Below are 19,627 nucleotides of genomic sequence, written 5' to 3' on the forward strand. Positions count from 1 at the left end.
TTTTTTTTATTTTTTTGAGACTGAGTTTCGCTCTTGTCGCTCAGGCTGGAGTGCAATGGCACAGTCTCGGCTCACTGCAACCTCTGCCTCCCAAGTTGAACCGATTCTCCTGCCTCAGCCTTCTGAGTAGCTGGGATTACAGGTACCCACCACCACCCCCGGCTAATTTTTGTATTTTTAGTAGAGACGGGGTTTCACCATGTTGGCCAGGCTGGTCTCCAACTCCAGATCTCAGGTGATCCACCCGCCTCAGCCTCCCAAAGTGCTGGGATTACAGGCGGGAGCTACCGCACCTGGCCTAATTCTTTCTTTTCTATTGGAAAGTTAACTTCTGATTCTCTGCAGTCGTGTCTATTTTCTTAGAACTTCTAGTAATGGTAATTTGTAGTATGACATGAAAGGACTATATATCAATATCATAAATTCATTTAATCAAGCACACAAATCATATCAGGAATGAAATAGTCTTTGGTTAAATAGATCTAGTTTTGAAAACAGATTTTACATTTTACATGCATTACATGGCACAGACAAATAATCACATCATTACAATTCAAATTGTACAATAATTGACTTTCTGTTATAGCAATCAAATAAGCATCAATAAATTATCCTAGAGAGGTTTTATTTTCAGAACAGTATTTGATAGTTCAATTATTTAAGTAAATACAGACTTTTTGGAAAAATTGTAGAAATACTTTTTTTTTTTTTTTTTAAGAGACAAAGTCTCACTCTATCACTCAAATGTGGTGGCATGATCGTAGCTCACTGCAGTGTCAAACTCCTGGCCTCAAAGCAATCCTCCCACCTCAGCCTCTTGAGTAGCTAGAACTACAGGTGTGCACCACCATGCTGGGCTTTTTTTTTTTAATAACCGTTTTTTGTAGAGATGAGGTCTCACTATGTTGCCCAGGCTGGTCTTGAACTCCTGACCTCAAGTGATCCTCCTGCCTTGGCTTCCCAAAGTGTTTGGATTACAGGCATGAGCTACCTTGCTCAGCCTAGAAATACTTTTCAACCAAAAAGCGACTCTCTTATAAACAGCTAATATATACAAGGCATATTGAAATAAGTAACATCAGAATTATACTCTATGTCAAAATCATGGATATATATAGTCACTGTAAATAAAAACATGGTGGTCTGGGTAGACTTTAATTAGCTTATTCACTAAAACAGAATTATTTCCCACAATATTTAGGGGAAGATTACTGGAAATATAGTTCTTCTCTATAAAATCAGTGGAGAATCATTATATACACACTTGGATACTTATATACACCTATAGCTTACTCAACGTGTTTATATCAGAAATTTGAAGATGTTCTCTCCTCCTAAGTGACTCACTTAAAATCTATACAGCAGATTTGTTGAATTCTTATTAATTTGCATTTAACATTAAATTGAACATATTTAGAAAAATTTTAAAGAATTTTACACCTCTTCTGCAAATGGATATATTAATGGTTAACAAATGAAATGCTGTCTCTTTGTACTAGGTTTTGGCTTATAGCTCAGTTCCTCATTTTATTAGGGACTAATAAGAGAGAGAGTATAAATGCTTTATTAAGCTAAGCCCTAAATCTTGTTTATGTTAAGCTTTTTACTCAGAGATAATTGTAGATTCTGAGATAGTTGTAGATAACTGTAGATTCACATGCAGTTGTAAGAAATAATACAGAGATCCTGTGTTCTTTTTACCCAGTTTTCCCCAATGGCACATCTTGCTAAACTATAGTACAATATCCCAACCAGGATTTTCACATTGATTTGGTCAAGATACTGAATATGTCCATCACCACAAGGATCTCTTGTGCTATCCTTTTATAGTTACGCCCAACTCTCTTGTTCTCCCCACTCCTCCCTGGCAACCCCTAATCTATTCTCCATTCCTATAATTTTGCATTTCAAAATGTTACGTAAATGGAATCATACAGTGTGCAAACTTTTATGATTGGCTTTGCTCACTCAGCACAATTCTCTGGAATTCATCCCAGTAGTTGCCCATGTCAGTAATTAGTTCTTTTTTATTGCTGAGTAGTATTCCAGGCATAGAGGCACCACCCACTGTTTCACCAGCCACCCGTTAAAGGCCATCTGATTTCTCCAAGTTTTTGAACATTATGGATAAAACTGATATGAACATTCATGCACAAGTTTTTGTGTGAACCTCTTTTCATTTCTCTGGTATAAATGCCCAGGAGCAATTGAGGGTCAGTATGGCAGTTGTATGTTTAGTTTTATGAGAAACTGGCAAACGGTTTTGCGGAGTGGCTGTTCCATTTTACATTCCCACCACTAGTGTATGACTGACCCGGTTTATCTGCATCCTTGTCAGCGTTTGGTGTTATCATTATTTTTTATTTTAGCAATTTTGGTAGCTATGTAGTGATATCTCACTGTAGTATTAGTTTGCAGTTCCCCTAGTGACTAGTGCTGTTGGCTGTCTTTTCATGTCTTTTCATGCGCTTATTTGCCATTTTTATATCCTCTGCAGTGAAATGTCTGTTCATGTGCTCCATTTTCTAATTAGAATTTTTTTAACTGTTGAGTTTTGACAGTTCTTTATATATTCTAGATACTAATCTTTTGTTGGATATGTGGTGTGGAAATATTTTCTCTCAGTATGTGGCCTGTCTTCTTGGCCTTTTAACATGGTCTTTTGCAGAACAAATGTTTTAAATTCTGATGAAGTTTAATTTATCAAATTTTCTTTTATGAATTGTGCTTTTGGTATCAAGTCTAACAACCCTTTGCTTAGCCCTAGTTCCAAAAGATTTTCTATATCCTATAGTTTTATAGTTTTACATTTTATGTTTACAGATATGATCTGAGTTAATTTTTGCATAAGGTATGCAGTTTAGTCCAAGGTTCATTTTATTTTCCTATGGATGTCCACTTACTCCACACTTATTGAAAAGGCTATCCTCTGTTGAATTAGTTTTGTATTTTTGTAAAAGAAAATCAGTTGAGCATATTTGTGTGGGCCTATTTCTAGATTCCCTATTCTGTTCCATCAGTGTGTGTTTCTATGCCTCCACCAAATACCACACTTCTTGAATACTGTAGCTACATCATAACTCTATATTAAATAGAATGATTTCTCCTACCTTATTCTGCTTTTACAAGATTGTTTTAGCTATTTCAATGCCTGTGCCTTTCCATGTAACTTTTAAAATAAGCTTGTATAGGTCTACAAAATCCTTGCTGAGATTTTGATAGGAATTGCATTAAACCTAGAGATGGAGATGGGGAGAACTGATATCTTTACTGTTTGTATCTTCCAATCGAAGAACATGGTATCTCTCTTTCTTCGTTTAGGTCATTAATTTCTTTTCTTAGCATTTAAAAATTTTCACTACATAGGTCCTGGGTAAGTTTTGTTTATACGGAAGTATTTCACTTTGGAGTGATTGCAAATGGTATTGTGTTTTTAGTTTTTTTCCCCACATGTTCATCGTTAGCATAGAGAAATGCAATTGACTTTTTTTTTTTGTATGCTGATCTTGCGTCCTGAGACCTTGCTGCACTCACTTACTAGTTCCAGAGTTTTTTTTAAAAAAAATAGATTATTTGGAATTTCTATGTAGGCAATCCTCTCATCTCTAAATAGGGCTACTTTTTTTTTCTTTCGATCTGTATGCATTTCATCTCTTTTTCTTGCCTTATTGCCATGTCTAGAACTTCCAGAACAGCCTCTAACATTTTAATCAATGTAAATTTCTAGAGATTTGCTGAAACACACTTGCCTGAATGGAGACCATCAAACTTAAAACTATGAATTTTCAACACTATTCTTACCCAACCTTTTCAGGTTTCATTTCCTGTAATTTGGATAAATAGCTGATAACATTCATCAGTGGTTATAAATGGCATCCACTGGGCGAAGTCCTTTGAAGCAGCAGTGACCTTTAATGAGCTAAATGGAACCTGACTATAAACTCAAACCTAGCCAGGGGACCTTATCTGCAAGACAGGATCAGGAGGCAGAGAAGCTCCCAGTATTAAGGTGTGAGGTTGACTTATGCAATACATTTGAGCACGTCATTTGTTCTTCCAGCTTTCTCCCCATTTTTCTAAATTGGGAGTAGCAATAATTTTAAACTCTGAAAATATAAAATTCCCTCAGAAGTACCTTATTCTTATATATTAGAAATCACCACTGTTAGGAACTCTTTTGAGGACTGGCTTATGACAAATAAAGAATTCTCTGCATCTTACTATGTTTTTAGCAATAGATAATTAAAATATATTTTGACAACTCAAGCTCTCATCGTATGTTATTTTGTTAAGCAAAAGTTCACAATCATTAATAACACTTTTATTTACTTGAAAAATGTATATTTCCTACATATAGTGATGTGTTTTTTATGTTATACAACCTCCCTAACCTACCAAAGAAAGTTTGTAGCCATTACAGAAAGTCAGAAAACTTGGGACAGCTCAACCCTTTATAGGTTTTAGTGATCAGAGGTCTTAGATATATATACATAGGTCCATGTAGACCTTAGAAGTGTACACAGGTACAGTCTAATTTCTCAAAAACACTAGGAGCTCCTACATATAATATGTAGAAAGTTTTAAATCTGTAGTAAGCATCAAATTTCAGAGACTTTTTTTTTTTTTCCAAAAGCAAGAAACATCATCTCCAGGCAAGCTAGTCCTTCTTTTTTACAATCACTTTACTGATTTTCCTGGTTCAATTTCTACCCATGCATTTCAATAACTCTTTTGTTGTTAAAACTGGATGTCTTGTAGGAACCACTCCACCTGTGTCTGCAGTGAGCTGTCTGGGATGTGGACTCAGCCTCTCTGAGTCTAGTTTTCTTGTCTGTAAGAGCCAATGATGACGTGCATCTCATTGGTTGCAGGGCTTAAATGAGATGGCTTCTGTTGAGGGCCTGGCCCAGGGCCGGGCAGGCAGTGGGCCCTCAGTTACTGGCTTCCTTTCTTCCTTCTGTAACGTGCTGCCTTTACTTTCCCAGCTTCACCCACTCCCCTCTCCGCTTTCCCCACCACAGAATGGAGAGCTTCTTATTTTGGATGCCCCTGTTCATGCATGAGAGAGGGGAACCCTTGCCAGAAGTATGAGCAGCAGGGATCTGGGGAGCTTAATGTCAAAGCTATTCCTTTCTCTTTAATGACTGCCATGACTGCTTACATAGAGAAGGGCTATGCACAAAGCACCCTATGTTCTTATACTGTTTTCATGTTATGGTGGGAGAAAAGCTGCATTCTAGCCAGTATGACCTAATAATGCATCTGCAATCCACCAGCAGGAGGAGTAATCCACGGACACACAGTCCTCCACCCTCACCCTAAAAACAATATTGTGGCTGCGTGATGCACAGTCAGCTGCTTCGTGGTCACAGTGAGCTTAGAACCAAGACTGCATTTGGCAGAGCAAGCAACAAAGATACTCTCACAATACAAAGCAATCACATTGTAGGTACAGGCATTTTTTTTTCCTTAAACAATGAAACAACAATGATCTCAACATGTCATTTTGACCACCGGCTATTATATGATTTCTGAATCGGTGAGTCTGGATTGAATACAATGGAATAAAGACTATCTACGTGAAGTATCCGTGTGAATTGGAGATCTGCAAATGACCACTTTAATCTCAAATCTAGCATAGAGTTCCCTGTTCACCCTCTCTCATTCTGCTGCAGGGATGGCAGGGCTGCTATGAACCCTTCAACAAAGAGACAGTGGTCAATAGCTGTCTGGCTGCATCACTGAAAAGGTTTTCATTTAAGTGCAAACACAAAGGACTTTCTTCTCACTCCATCAGGCCTTTCTGGGAACTGCTTTGAAATATTCCTCCCTTGAAATATTGGATGCGCCTCCATACCATTTCTGAAGCCAGATATGTTCTATCCTCATCTTCATAAAGAACCATTCATATTGACGAGGCCACTTCCTCATCCCTGGGTGCCTGCAGGAATAAAGAGAGACCACAGTAAAGCTGCTCTTATCAGACAGGTGCACCCTGGGCCAAGTCATAGGACCTCCAGAGTCCAGGCCTCATTTGGGCTGACAGCTGCTCACATCAGCCAGAGGCAGAACCAGGGAGCTGAGTGTCAGTGCCTGGGACCACCGTAGGAAGCCAGGGACTGTAGACCCTACCCCATGTGGCTAGAGGCTCAAGTCATGGGCCAGGCTCCTTGGTGTGAATCTCAGTTCAACTGCTGATGAGCTGTGACGCCAGTGGGCTGTTGGCACTCACAAGCCTCTGTCTCATTACCTGTCATGTGGAGTGATGCTGATGCGGCTCTTCATAGGGCTGTGTGGGGAAGCAGGCAATGAACCACACAGAAAACACCTGCAGAGAGTAAGTGCTCAGTGGAGGCTGGTTACCATTCTTTGGAAACATAAAGAAAGGCTTTATGCATCTCTATATGAAATGTTAACAAAATGGTGAGCCTGTGAAACCAGTTCGTTCATGGCAAGATTTCCAGTTGTGCAGCAGGCTGAGAGCTACTGAGGCAAGTGAGAGCCAGCTAGAGTTGACAGGCAACGTCACATCCCATCTTGTGCTGTTGACTGACTTGCCTCTCCCCGACGCATACCCCTAAACACGCTGCAGTATCACTGAGGGCAGGGGCTGTGGCTCACTTCTTTTTTCTAACTTCATAAAAATTTCCTTTATATCTAAAAAAAAAAAAAATTTCCTTTATATCCATAATTCAAAGACCAAGTCCAAACTGGGAAAAACATTTATTACAAAGCAAATGCAATAATAGGCTGATGATCTTCATTTATTAAAAATTTTTTTTTTAGAGACGGAATCTTGCTCTGTTGCCCTGGCTGGAGTGCAGTGGCGGGATCATAGCTCACCGCAGCCTCGATCTCCTGGGCTCAAGCGATCCTCCTGCCTCAGCCTCATGAGTAGCGTGCCACCATGCCTGGTTAATTAAAAAAATTTTTTTTTTTTTGGTAGAGATGCAGTCTCACCATGTTGCCCGGGCTAGTCTTGAACTCCTGGCCTCAAGCAATCCTTCTGCCTCAGCCTTCCAAAGTGCTGGAATTATAGGTGTGTGCTACCACACTCAGTCAATCATCTTTTTAAAGAATAATTTATTTTGAAACAATAATAAACATACAGGGAAATTGGAAGTACAGTATCCAAAACTATTTTATTTTCTTAATCCATTTGAACAAAAGTTGCTGATCTGATGCCATAACACCCCAAACATTATGCAGCCAAGATAATAACACGATTGCTGTTTTAAGAAACCTACTTTTGTACTGATAACTGGAACAAAGTTTGATACCTGGAAGCGGTGCTGGTGCAACAAACCCTAATCCATGGGGCACTGGCTCTAGGCCCAGGCACTGGGTGGAAGCTGGAAGGACCCTGAGGAGACTGACAGCGAGGGCTTATAAAAAGGTAGTGCCTGGCTGGGCATAGTGGTTCACGCCTGTCATCCCAGCACTTTGAGAGACTGAGGCGGGAGGATCACATGAGGCCACGAGTTCGAGACCAGCCTGGACAACATGGCAAAACCCTGTCTCTACTAAAAATACAAAAATTAGCCAGGCGTGGTGGTGCACACCTGTAATCCCAGCTACTCGGAAGTCTGAGGCACAAGACTCACTTGAATCCAGGAGGCAGAGGTTGCAGTGAGCCGAGATCATGCCACTGCACTCCAGCCTGGGCAACAGACCTGGACTCTGTCTCCAAAAAAGGTGGTGCCTGTGGGTAGTCCTAGCTACTCAGGAGGCTGAGGCAAGAAGATCCCTTGAGCCCAGGAGTTGAAGGCTGCAGTGAAATATGATTACGCCACTGCACTCCAGCCTGCACAAAAGAAAAAATCCTTGTCTCTAAAATTAAAAATAAGAGCAGAAAAAGCTACTGAAAGCTAGAGGTAAAGGGATCTACATTATGTAGTGGTAGGCAAACTTGGCAATGCTGTTGTCTGTAGTTAGGTAGAAAATAGGAAATGTTCACATCTTTCACCCACTTTTTGATGGGGTTGTTCGTTTTTTTCTTGTAAATTTGTTTAAGTTCCTTATAGATTTTGGATATTAGACCTTTGTCAGATGGGTCGATTGAAAAAATTTTCACCCGTTCTGTAGGTTGCCCGTTTGCTCTCTGATGATAGCTTCTTTTGCTGTGCAGAAGCTCTTTAGTTTAATTAGATCCCATTTATCAATTTTGGCTTTTGTTGCAATTGCTTTTGGTGTTTTAGTCATGAAGCAAAAGAAGACATTTATGCGGCCAACAAATATATGAAACAAAGCTCATCATCACTGGTCATTAGAGAAATGCAAATCAAAACCACAATGGATACCATCTCATGGCAGTTAGAATGGCAATCATTAAAAAGTCAGGAAACAACAGATGCTGGCGAGGCTGAGGAGAAATAGAATGCTTTTACACAGTTGGTGGGAATGTAAATTACTTCAACCATTGTGGAAGACAGTGTGGTGATTCCTCAAGGATCTAGAACCAGAAATATCATTTGACCCAGCAATCCCATTACTGGGCATATACCCAAAGGATTATAAATCATTCTGTTATAAAGATACATGCACACGTATGTTTATTGCAGCACTATTTACAATAGCAAAGACTTGGAACCAACCCAAATGCCCATCAATAATAGACTGGATAAAGAAAATGTGGCACATATACACCATGGAATACTATGCAGCCATAGAAAAGGATGAGTTCATGTCCTTTGCAGGGACATGGATGAAGCTGGAAGCCATCATCCTCAGCAAACTAATACCAGAGCAAAAAAACCAAACACTGCATGTTCTCACTCATAAGTGGGAGTTGAACAGTGAGAACACATGGACACAGGGAGGGGAACATCACACACCCGGGGCCTGCCAGGGGGTGGAGGCAATAGGATGGAAAGCATTAGGACAAATACCTAATGTATGGGGGACCTTAAAACCTAGATGATGGGTGCAGCAAACCACCATGGCACATGTATACCTACGTAACAAACTTGCATGTTCTGCACACGTATCCCAGAACTTAAAATAAAAATAAAAAAAGAAAATAGGAAATGAACCTAATGAACCCACTGATCTAGGGAAGATTTTGGCCTCTTCTCATTGCTTATAATAACATGTGAGAGGAGAAGAACTAAAGAACTAGAGTTGAGTTTAAAAGCTAGCAATAAAAAATAAAAATAAATAAATAAAAACATTTGTGCGCACACACACACGCACACTGACATCTGTTTCTTTAGGTATTGAAAGCCATGAGCTCATGTGAACATATCCAATCCCAATCATTCTAGTTTTCTCCGATTGTGCCTTCAGCCCTTTTCTGTGTCCTTACAAGGCTTGCTTATTCACTGCATCCCTGCGTGCAGGATCTTCTTCCCATGGGGTTGTGGATCGCCCCTCCAGCTCAACACTTGCCTTCGTGTTACTCTCCCTCTACTGCAGACCAATGCCTTCTAGCCTGTTTCCATTGCTGCACCAGCCCGCACCCCAGCTCCGAGCCTCCACTTCCGGCGGTCCCTGCATGGACACCTGTGGAAAGGCCACCCCCGCGTGCATGCGCGGTCCTCTGCTTGCACAAGCTCTGACTCCAGGCTGGGCCCCCCTCTCACTTGTGTGGACCCCTACAGCAGTAGTTCTCAAACTTTAGCATGCACATCAATTTCCTGGAGCATGCCTTTTACAATACAGATTCCTGAGCCTCATTTCCGGAGAGTTTGATTCAGTAAGTAGGTTGGGGTTGGGCCCATAAAGCTGCGTCTAAGTCAGCAGCCTACTGATGTAAGAGCGAGAGCACCACACTGAGAAACGCTGCGCTGGCATCCCCAGCAGGCAATGGGCTTCGTTTCAAGTGGATGCTTGAAAACGTTGTGTTGACGAGGAAGGCTCAGCTATTTTCACGGCAAGGCAGGGCATTGTCAAAGGTTGGAAGTAGGTAGGAATTGTACCTGGAATAGCTCAGTGCAGTGCTCTCCAGAGGCATTCACCCGGCTTCTGCTGCCACTTCTAGTGATCTCCACAGCCAGGCTGAGCTTGGCCCTATTCCCACCGAAGGGCAGTGGAGACCAATTACTTATTGCATCAGAGGCATCAAATAGCACAGCCTGACCTCTGCTTATTAGTATTGTGTATTTCTGGGCATATAAATTTTAAAGCATTTACACACCTTGAAAACATGGCTTGCTTGGCAAATTCTACTTCTTCTGGAGACACTGCGATCATCTGGCCAGTGAGCGTTAACTGGACACATCGGGGATCTTCTGGATCAACGATGTTTTTTCTGCATGTGAAAAACATTTTTCGTATATCAGAACAAGGACAGAACATCAGCCGGCAATTCTAACGATTTTATAAACTTAAAAATAGTAGTCACATTCCTGGTTATATCATTCAGGTTATGGATATCCCTGGTTATATCATTCAGGTTATGTTACGGATAGTTACTTTAAAATACTCAGGCCTTGCAATAGGTGTGCTTGTGTAGGTTAGATATCAGTCTGCATTCTGGGGCAGTGAGATAACATCTGAAGCGCCCTAGGCAGAAGTGCACATTTGAGGGTGGAGGAAATTGAGACGGGAAAGTTCCCTGACCCCCTCGAGGGACTTGCCACAGTGGGGTAGGGTGGGGTTCGGGGGGTGGGAGTGCTTGTTTTGCTTGCAGGAGGGGGAGTACACAGGTGAGCACGTTCAGGAGCTGGGGTGAGTGCCTTTTTAGGCAGGAATGAACCCTGTACCAAGTTGCCCACAAACTCTGGAGTCCCAGAGGGCATGTATTACAAACAATGCTCTTTTAGTGGTTGCCATCAGAGATGGCTAAGTGTTAATCAGCTCAGTGGCGAGTCAGGGTGACGTACACCCTGCCCTTTTGGTACCCAGGTTCTTGTCTGGCATCCAGGAAGAATCAGGTCATACAGACTTAAAGGCTGGTGAGTGCAGAGGTTTTATGAAGCAGTGGAAGTGGCTCTCAGCAGAAGAGCTGGAAAGGGGCTGGTGCAGGGAGGTGATCTTTCCCTGAGGCCTGGGCATCTCCAGCCAGGCTCCTCTCCAAAGTCATGCCGTCTGAAGTTAAGCTGCATCTATCCATCCTCTCCGACTCTCACTTGCTTCTTCGCCTCTCGAAGTCCAGCTGCTTTTCCCTCTGCCAGCTGCGGGCTGGGGTTTATATGGGCCCAGGATGTGGGGGCAGGGCAGGCCAAAAATCAACATTCTGGATCAAAAACAGGAATGCCTGTTCTCATTTAGGGCTGCCGGTCCAGGCTTGAGGGTGGAGCCCTTGCCAAGGTCCCTGCCCTCCTGCCTCCCATTCCTATCAAAATGGGGAGTTATTATTCAGAGGGAACAATGTTTCAGTTCTGTTGTGAATATGTTCTAGAGATCTGCTATACAACATAAGAGTTCACAAAATAATATTGTGCACATACAAATTTACTAACAGGGTAGATCTCATGTTAGGTGGGTTTTCTTTCTTTTTTTTTAACTGCAGAAATAAAACACATCAAATGGACACAAGAAAATTTTGGCAGGTGTTGGATGTGTGTGTAGTACGAATGGCATCCCTGGAGTAGTACAACGCTTCTGTCTGGATCCAGCAGTGACTGGAATAAGGGCTTTCAAATATTGCCGTCAGAACCTGCACTGGAGGGTTCCTTAATCAGCAAAAAGCATATTAGAAATAATAAGAACAGTAGTGTGATCATATTTGTGACTGCTTGCTAAGAAATGTTTCTGTGGTGACAGAATTATCCTAAGACTTGTTTCCACTGTAAAGGTCACCTGGCAGTGACGATGTGGGGAAGGGAACTTTTTCTTCTTTTTTTTTTGAGATGGAGTCTCGCTCTGTCACCCAGGCTGGAGTGCAATGGCGTAATCTTGGCTCACTGCAACCTCCGCCTCCCGGGTTCAAGCAATTCTCCTGCCCCAATCTCCTGAGTAGTGGGGACTACAGGCATGCACCACACGCCCGGCTAATTTTTGTATTTTTAGTAGAGACGGGGTTTCACCATATTGGCCAAGCTGGTCTCAAACTCCTGACCCTGTGATTCGCCTGCCTCAGCCTCCCAAAGTGCTGGGATTACAGGCGTGAGCCACTGTGCTCAGCCCAATTTTTGTATTTTTAATAGAGATGGGGTTTCACCGTGTTGGTCAGGCTGGTCTTGAACTCCTGACCTCAGGTAACCCACCCGCCTCAGCCTCCCAAAGTGCTGGGATGACAGGCGTGAGCCACCGTGCCTGGCCTGTGGGGAAGGGAACTTAAAGCTCTCACCTCCTACTAATCATGTCAGGGTGCCTATTTCTGGAAGAAGCATAAACAAGAGAATCTGATTCTCCAAATGTCGTTCAGAGACTGGCTTCATGTAAATCCACAAGAGAAAGCTCTTCTTGGCCACAGCTTGTGCCTTATGCTGTTGCAAGCTGTGTCCATAAGTGTTTGGGAAGATGGTTCAAGGATGAGGCAGCACAATGATAATATTAGTCACTTACATTCACATAGTGTTTTCAGTATTTCTAAATGGCTTTGATGTGTATTCCATCATCTGCTGCTGTAGTAAGATTTGTTAATTTTTATACCAAGGACATTTGTACATCACCTCATTTTGTTTGATCTTCATGACAACCCTAGGAGGTTTTATTATTAACCCCTGTTTAGAAGTAAGAAAAGTGAAACTCAGAGGGGTTAAGTTGTCCAGGGCCATGGAGCTCACAGGGGTGTAGCCAGGCCTGTAGCACCCTACCTGAGGTCCTCTGGTCTCAAGTAGAAAGCTAGGCTACCTCCCAGCTACTTGGGAGGCTGAGGCAGGAGAATGGCGTGATCCTGGGAGGCGGAGCTTGCAGTGAGCCAAGATTGCACCACTGCACTCCAGCCTGGGCGACAGAGCGAGACTCCGTCTCAAAAAAAAAAAAAAAAGCTAGTAGGCTACCTGTCATCTGGTCAGAGTCTCACTCTGTCTCCCAGGCTGGAGTGCAGTGGCGCGATCTCAGCTCACTGCAACTTCTGCCTCCCGGGTTCAAGCGATTCTCCTGCCTGTTTCCCAAATAGCTGGGATTACAGGAGCACACCACCATGCCTGGCTAAGTTTTGTATTTTTAATGGAGGTGTGGTTTCACCATGTTGGCCAGGCTGGTCTCAAACTCCTGACTTCAAGTGATCCACCTGCCTTGGCCTCCCAAAGTGCTGGGATTACAGGCGTGAGCCACCGTGCCCAGCCCCATCTGGTCCCTTATATCTGGGTATATCCCAGACTCCACCTCTCCTCTATCTCCCAGATCCAATCAGTCCCCAAGGTTTATGGATTCTTTATCCCAATATCTGATTATAAACTTTTAAATATCATGCTGGGACATTTTCTCAAAAGCTTGCCTTGGGGGTAAAAAAATACTACCACATGGGAAAAAAAAGAGCCTGTTGCATAGAATTGTTTATGATGGCAAAAATTGGAAGTAACCAAAAAGCTTAGCAGTGGGGAAATACAAATAAATTAAGTTTTATCAATACTGTAACATACAGCCTTTAAAATAGATGAGATAGAGCTATAGGTGTCCATGACAAAGATATAAGTAAAACTGTTACAGGCAGTGAATCTGTATGGATCTGTAGCAACCTCAGTTCTTGCCTCCTCAGAAGAAAGAATTCAGCTGAGGGGGGCATAAGGCAGAGTGAGAACTGAGGCAAGTTTTAGAGCAGGAGTGAGAGTTTATTAAAAAGTTTTAGGGCAGGAATGAAAGGAAGTAAAGTACACTTGGAAGAGGGGGCCAAGCGGGCAACTTGAGAGATCAAGTGCATGGTTTGACCTTTGACCTAGGGTTTTATATATTGGCACACTGACCTTTGACCTAGGGTTTTATATGTTGGCACACTTCTGGGGCCTTGCATCCCTTCTCTCTGATTCTTTCCTTGGGGTGGGCTGTCTGCATGTGCAGTGGCCTGCCAGCTCTTGGAGGGGAGCATGCACAGTGCATTTATGGGAGTTGTACACACGCTCACCTGAGACGTTCTTCCTTTACCAGTCAAGTCTTCGTATAAGGTCACATACCAGTTAAACTCCGCCATTTTGCGTCTTGGTGCACACGTGTGAGCCCACTTACCCAGCTCCTGAGATATTAGTAGGAAGTCGCTGATCACCAACTTCAGGTTTTTTCTATCTATTGGGAGACTACCTTTCCCTGGCACTGGGTGTGACCAATTATTTTTTTAGAGAGACAGTTAACAACCACCTGACCACCACCTGATAGTCACCCAACATTCCTGGTGGGGGTGGGATTGGGCCCTCTCCTGGCCTGCTCATGTCTGACTAGCTACCTACAGTAACAAAAACAGTTGAAGAAATTTAAAAAATCTCTGGACCTTCAAACTCCTTATGCCAAAGGGAAGGTTAAGCCTAGAGGTTGAGTTATGCAACTCCCTCTTCCAAATAAATCGCTGTTACCAGCATTATGCATCAACCAGACTCCCTGGGAAAAGGTTAAAGGCTTCAGGGGTCTCCAAATGACTGCCCCTACAGACCATTCATAAGAATTTTTTGCTGGCCTCCCATAAACAAGGACATGCCAATTGTAACTTTAGGTCTGCAATCTAAGTCTGGCTCCTGAAACTAAAGTCTGTTTGATTCCATGCTGATAATGGAATTGACATTCAATTGCAAGCTTATCTTCCCAGGTGCAGAATAAAGACAAGACTAGATCAATCATTCCTCTGCTTACCCAGAGACATCTGCATAATAAATTCTTCCTTTACTCCCTTTTTTTCTTTCAAACATTCACCTTATCTTATGTAAAATGTTGATTTACTGGGCACTAACTAAAGTCTCACAAAGATATAACCATTGCCTTACCACCTACCTGCCTCTCTTCCTACATGCCTTTCTCCCCTTTAAGAAAATGTACAAATACTAAACCTCCTGAAAACCTCTTCAGGAAAATAGCCACAGATAGGTCTGTGGCTTGCGTGTTCCCGGACATGCACTGAGGTTGCCTTAATAAATCTCAACTGATTGAGACACTTGCTTCAGTGACTCATTTTGGTTATCAAGAAAAATATGTGCTGTGTGGCTCCATTAAAAGAAGAAAGAAAGGGCTGGGCGCGGTGACTCACACCTGTAATCCTAGCACTTTGGGAGGCCGAGGCAGGCAGATCACCTGACATCAGGAATTCGAGACCAGCCTAGCCAACATGGGTGAAACCCTGTCTCTACTAAAAAATACAAAAATTAGCTGGGCATGGTGGTGGGCAGCTGTAATTCCAGCTACTCAGGAGGCTGAGACATGAGAATAGCTTGAACCTGGGAGACGGAAGTTGCAGCGAGCCGAGATTGTACCACTGCACTCCAGCCTGGGTGACAGAGCAAGACTCAGTCTCAGAAAAAAAAAAAATAAAGAAAATTATAATCTGTGGTAGTTTTGATACTAGAAAAATGTGGTTGTTAAGTTGTAAATTTTTCTTCTAAGATGAAAGAATGATGGAATGTAATCTATGTAACAAAAGCCAAATCTATATCTTTGTAAAAATAACTGAGATGCATAGGAGAAAAGAAGTAAAAATTGTAAGAAGAAACTGAATTCACATATATGAAAAATATTTAGAATTTGTGTCTGAATGATACTGTCATTAGTTGCACCCAATTTATTTGTTCACTATTAAAGCTAATTTCTTCATTAAATTGTTCTGTGATGAAAGCAATGAAATTAACCTTCAGATGTAAGTCATTATAGAATAATAACACAGTACATTTACATAGGGAGCATTTTTGCTTCTCTACTGTGGGTAATTACATAGAAATAAAAAGGAGATTATATATTCTAAAAGGCAAATAGAAAACTTTGCATTTACACAGTGGAAAACCCAGCTAAACTTGGTATCACTTCCTTCTACATGTGGTAGACAGGATAATGGCCCCCCAAAGATGTCCACATCCGAATCTCTGGAACATGTGAATATGTTCCCTTACATGGCAAAGAGGAAGTCGGTTGCTAATCAGCTGATTTTGGATCGGAAGATCATCCTGGATGATTTGGCTGAGCCCAAGGCAATCACAAGGATCATTAAGTGGAAAGCGTTGAAGTGATTTGACTGAGAAAGACCTGCCTGGCCATGGCTGGCTTTGAATACAGAAGGGGCACGAGCCTTGGGTTGCAGGCAGCCTCTTGAAGCTGAGAAAGGTCAGGAAACAGACTCTGCCCCAGGGCTTCCAAAAAGGAACATAGTTCTGCCAACACCTTGGTGTTAATCTGGTGAGTCCTCTTTTGGACTTCTGACCTCCAGGACAATAACATGATAAATCTGGGTTACTTTAAGCCAGTAAGGTGTGGTAATTTTTTACAGCAGCAATAAGAAACTAATACACCATCTAAAGGAAGTTGGATGGCAGCCCCACCCTTAGTCACAGGAGTGCAACACAACTGTGGTTACTGGCAGCTGCACCCCTGAAATGGCCAGCAAATGCAGCACCAGCTAGGCAAGAGGGCCCTGAGCACCCTGGGGACCCTGATGCACGCTGTCAATTGGTGAAAGGCTACTTTGGTAAACAAGGGCTGTAGGAGGTGTTGCCCCTCCTCTGGGTAACAGATCTCATCTATTGTTGAGACATCCACTTCCCTCTCACACACAGCTTTGGGAACCCTAGTCCATCCCCAAGTCCCGAGAACCCGGATTGCCTAAGCCAACCAGCATATTCCAGTCCCTGGCTATAGTGATGGATTCAGGGACTGGCACAACAGCAAGTTTGGTCACAAAAGCTCAAGGAGCTACTTGCTGAGGACTTCCAGAGTGGAAACCCACCTAACTCTTCTTTGGAGTCTACCTAGAGAGATGCTCACTTTTGTTGGACATAAACAGGGGAGGATCCGTACCTGGGGGGCAGCCACACTGGATTACAAAGGAGCCACCCTTAAAATGAAACAGACACCACAGGAGAGAGGGAGAGGGAAAAAAAATCTCATTTGGTTGACATTGTTTAGCCCCTAAGAAAATCCTTCCTCTGAATTTTTCAGTTAAGTGAACTGTTAAATTTCTCAATTCTTTAAGTCCGTATGAGCTTACTTTTCTATTTCTTTCAACTGAAAGGTTGCTCACTAATTACAGGGCTTCAAGTTTCTGGAGCTCTGTTTGTCTCTGTTCTTAGATGTGGTGGAGGCGTGCCCACCTACTGTTAGATGTGTTAATAGTGATCAATGAGCTATTTTTCATAAAGGCAATAAAGAAGCACCCTGGGGTGTCCCTTTGGGCTCTCTACCTCCTGCAACTTGAGCGAGCTTACTTATTTTATTTGTGTTTCACTGGTGTGGGTGACCCTGGGAGCTGAAGGACATGGGCTGTGCTGATTGCATCTCTCCTTCAGGCCAGTGGACATTCTTTTGGGTGTTTCTCCCCTTTTCACCTGACTTTAGAGTCAGCAACCCATGCCCTGTGAGGATGGGCAGCTTGTAAACCAAGAGGATTCAGGTCTCAAGGGTAGGACCAGAAAAGCCTGATCCAGGCTCTCAAAGTGGCCATCTGGGGAGCCCAGAGGGATGTCCTTCCTGCCTGAGGATCCTGGTGGAGAGTGGCAGGAGCTGTCCTGAACTGTGACGTCTGCCCTCCGGACCCTGACTGTGCTCACTCATCGAGGCTGGCCTGGTCCCCACCCAGCACTCAACAGGTGGCCTCTGCTGGGTGAAATGCTTGCATACCCAGCCAGGAGCTTCTTTTAACCTTTTTATTTTTATTTGTCCTATAACAGGGCCTAAAATGGTATGTGAAGATTCAATCTAGGGAGTCAAGGGATCAAATATCTGTTCTTAGGGGGTGGGTTTCATGCCCAAGGCATGGACGACATTGTACTGGGGATTCCAGAATGCTTCTGAATTGGGAGAATGATCAGTCACAGCACTTTGTATGCAGCGGAGTGGATTACATGGACCTGAGGAGTCATAAAGGACACAACAAGGCAGTGCTCTTTTACTCAAATGATCTCCAATTAAACGTGAAGCTTGCCTTCTGGATAGTTAACCTTCTCGGAGATAAGTAGTCCTTCTCTTGCTACGACAATTTCTTTTACACTCATATTTTTATGGGCTACAATTTTCTAAGAGCTTCACAAGGGATGCGTTTTTCTAAAAATACATGGAAACTTCCCAAACACTTTATGTCTTGATAGTATATTTAAAAGTCTGTTTTATTTTTGTGTGTTTGTGTTCAGTGGTAAAGAAAAATATTGGAGGAAAGGATGTATTATGTTTTTTGAGGATTTCAGAAATTATACCTATATATAAACATACTGAACAAATGACATTAAAATATTTGTTTAACCTTTGATTTTTTTATAATATAGAGAAAATTGGCCGGGCGTTGTGGTGCACACCTGTAGTCCTAGCTACTCAGGAGGCTGAGGCAGGAGGATCACTTGAGCCCAGAAGATTGAGGCTGCAGTGAGCTATGATCATGCCACTGCACTCCAGCCTCGGTGACAAAGTGAGACCCTGTCTCAAACACACACACACACACACACACACACACACACATACACAGACACACACAAGAAAAAAGGAAGTGGATTGGACCACCCAATCCTGCAAATGATAAAATCACCATCATTGTACAATGGTTCTCAACTGGGAGAAGTTTCCTCTCCATAAAAGGCAACTGGAAATCTGGGGAGCATCTTGGTTGTCATAGAAACCGGGTTGAGGGGCTCTATCTCCTTGCACTTGGTGGGCAGGGGTCAGGAATTCTAAATGTCCTGCAATGCATGGGACGATCTTACACAAGGAACTGTCCTACCCCAAATGCCAATAGAGCCCATTGAGATATGTCACAAGGCTTTGTCTCTCCCTGATGTATCCAGCCAGATAGTAACAGAAGGAAGGTAGGTGTAGACCAGGCTTTCTCAACCTTGGCACGGTTGACATTTTGGGCTGGATGATTTTTTGAGGTGGAGGGCTGTCCTTCGCATAATAGAGTATTTAGCAGCATTCCTGGGCTCTACCTGCTAGATGCCAGCAGTACCCCCTACCCCAACCGAAGTTGTAACAACCAAAAAGATCTCCAGACATTGCCAAATGTCCCTGGGGAGGAGTCTCTCAGCTCCCTGTTTGCGATCCACTGGTGGAAATGCAGGTAAATTTTTCGACTTAGTGGAGGGAGAGGAGTGAGTTGCCTCGTGTGATTTCGTACTGTGTCAAATAAGTATGGGTGTCATCTGCAACTGAGAGAGAATGAAGGGGAACGTTTAGGTTTGTTCTTTAAAAAAGGGCTCTTACTGGGGAAATGAAATGGGATTTTCTAGGCGTGCTGAGAATGCATGGGAGGATTCTTTTCATGAATTGAAAGGGGCAGCCTCAGTTTGGCCACATGGTTTCCCTGGGCAGACCTGAGCCACCTGGGTGCAGGAACAGAGGAGGGGGAAGCAGGGCTTAAAGGGGCTGGGTATGGCCAGGCAGGAGGCGAGAGGGTCAGAGGAGGTGTAGGTGGTCTCAGGGCAATCGTAAAGATAGACCATGGAGTCTAACCTGGGCAAAGAGAAAGGGGAGCCAGGACATGCTGACGGGTGGGAGGATCGTGATGGGGGCAAAGGGTTGGCAGCTCCATGTGGTCCAAGCATGTTGCAGGAGGGTTGCACAAGCAAGAAGCGTAGGAGGCGTGGAATGGAAATTCTGGATGTGGTGCTTTTGCTAGCAAATCTGGAGT

General features: G+C 43.1%; 1 protein-coding gene across 1 annotated transcript in view; it reads right to left on the bottom strand.

The window, feature by feature from the left end:
- Positions 1-410: 410 nt before the first annotated feature.
- CREG2 (cellular repressor of E1A stimulated genes 2) overlaps positions 411-19,627 on the bottom strand; it is a 41,874-nt gene continuing 22,657 nt past the window's right edge. Inside the window, exons 3-4 of the mRNA XM_019020615.4 lie at positions 10,136-10,249; positions 411-5,941 (exon numbers count right to left, since the gene is read on the bottom strand). Of these exons, the coding sequence (XP_018876160.2) occupies positions 5,794-5,941; positions 10,136-10,249 (262 nt within the window). The 3' untranslated portion in view covers positions 411-5,793. The remainder of the gene's footprint in view (positions 5,942-10,135; positions 10,250-19,627) is intronic.

This window comes from Gorilla gorilla, chromosome 12, assembly GCF_029281585.2.
Source record: "Gorilla gorilla gorilla isolate KB3781 chromosome 12, NHGRI_mGorGor1-v2.1_pri, whole genome shotgun sequence".
Classification (NCBI taxonomy): Eukaryota; Metazoa; Chordata; class Mammalia; order Primates; family Hominidae; genus Gorilla; species Gorilla gorilla.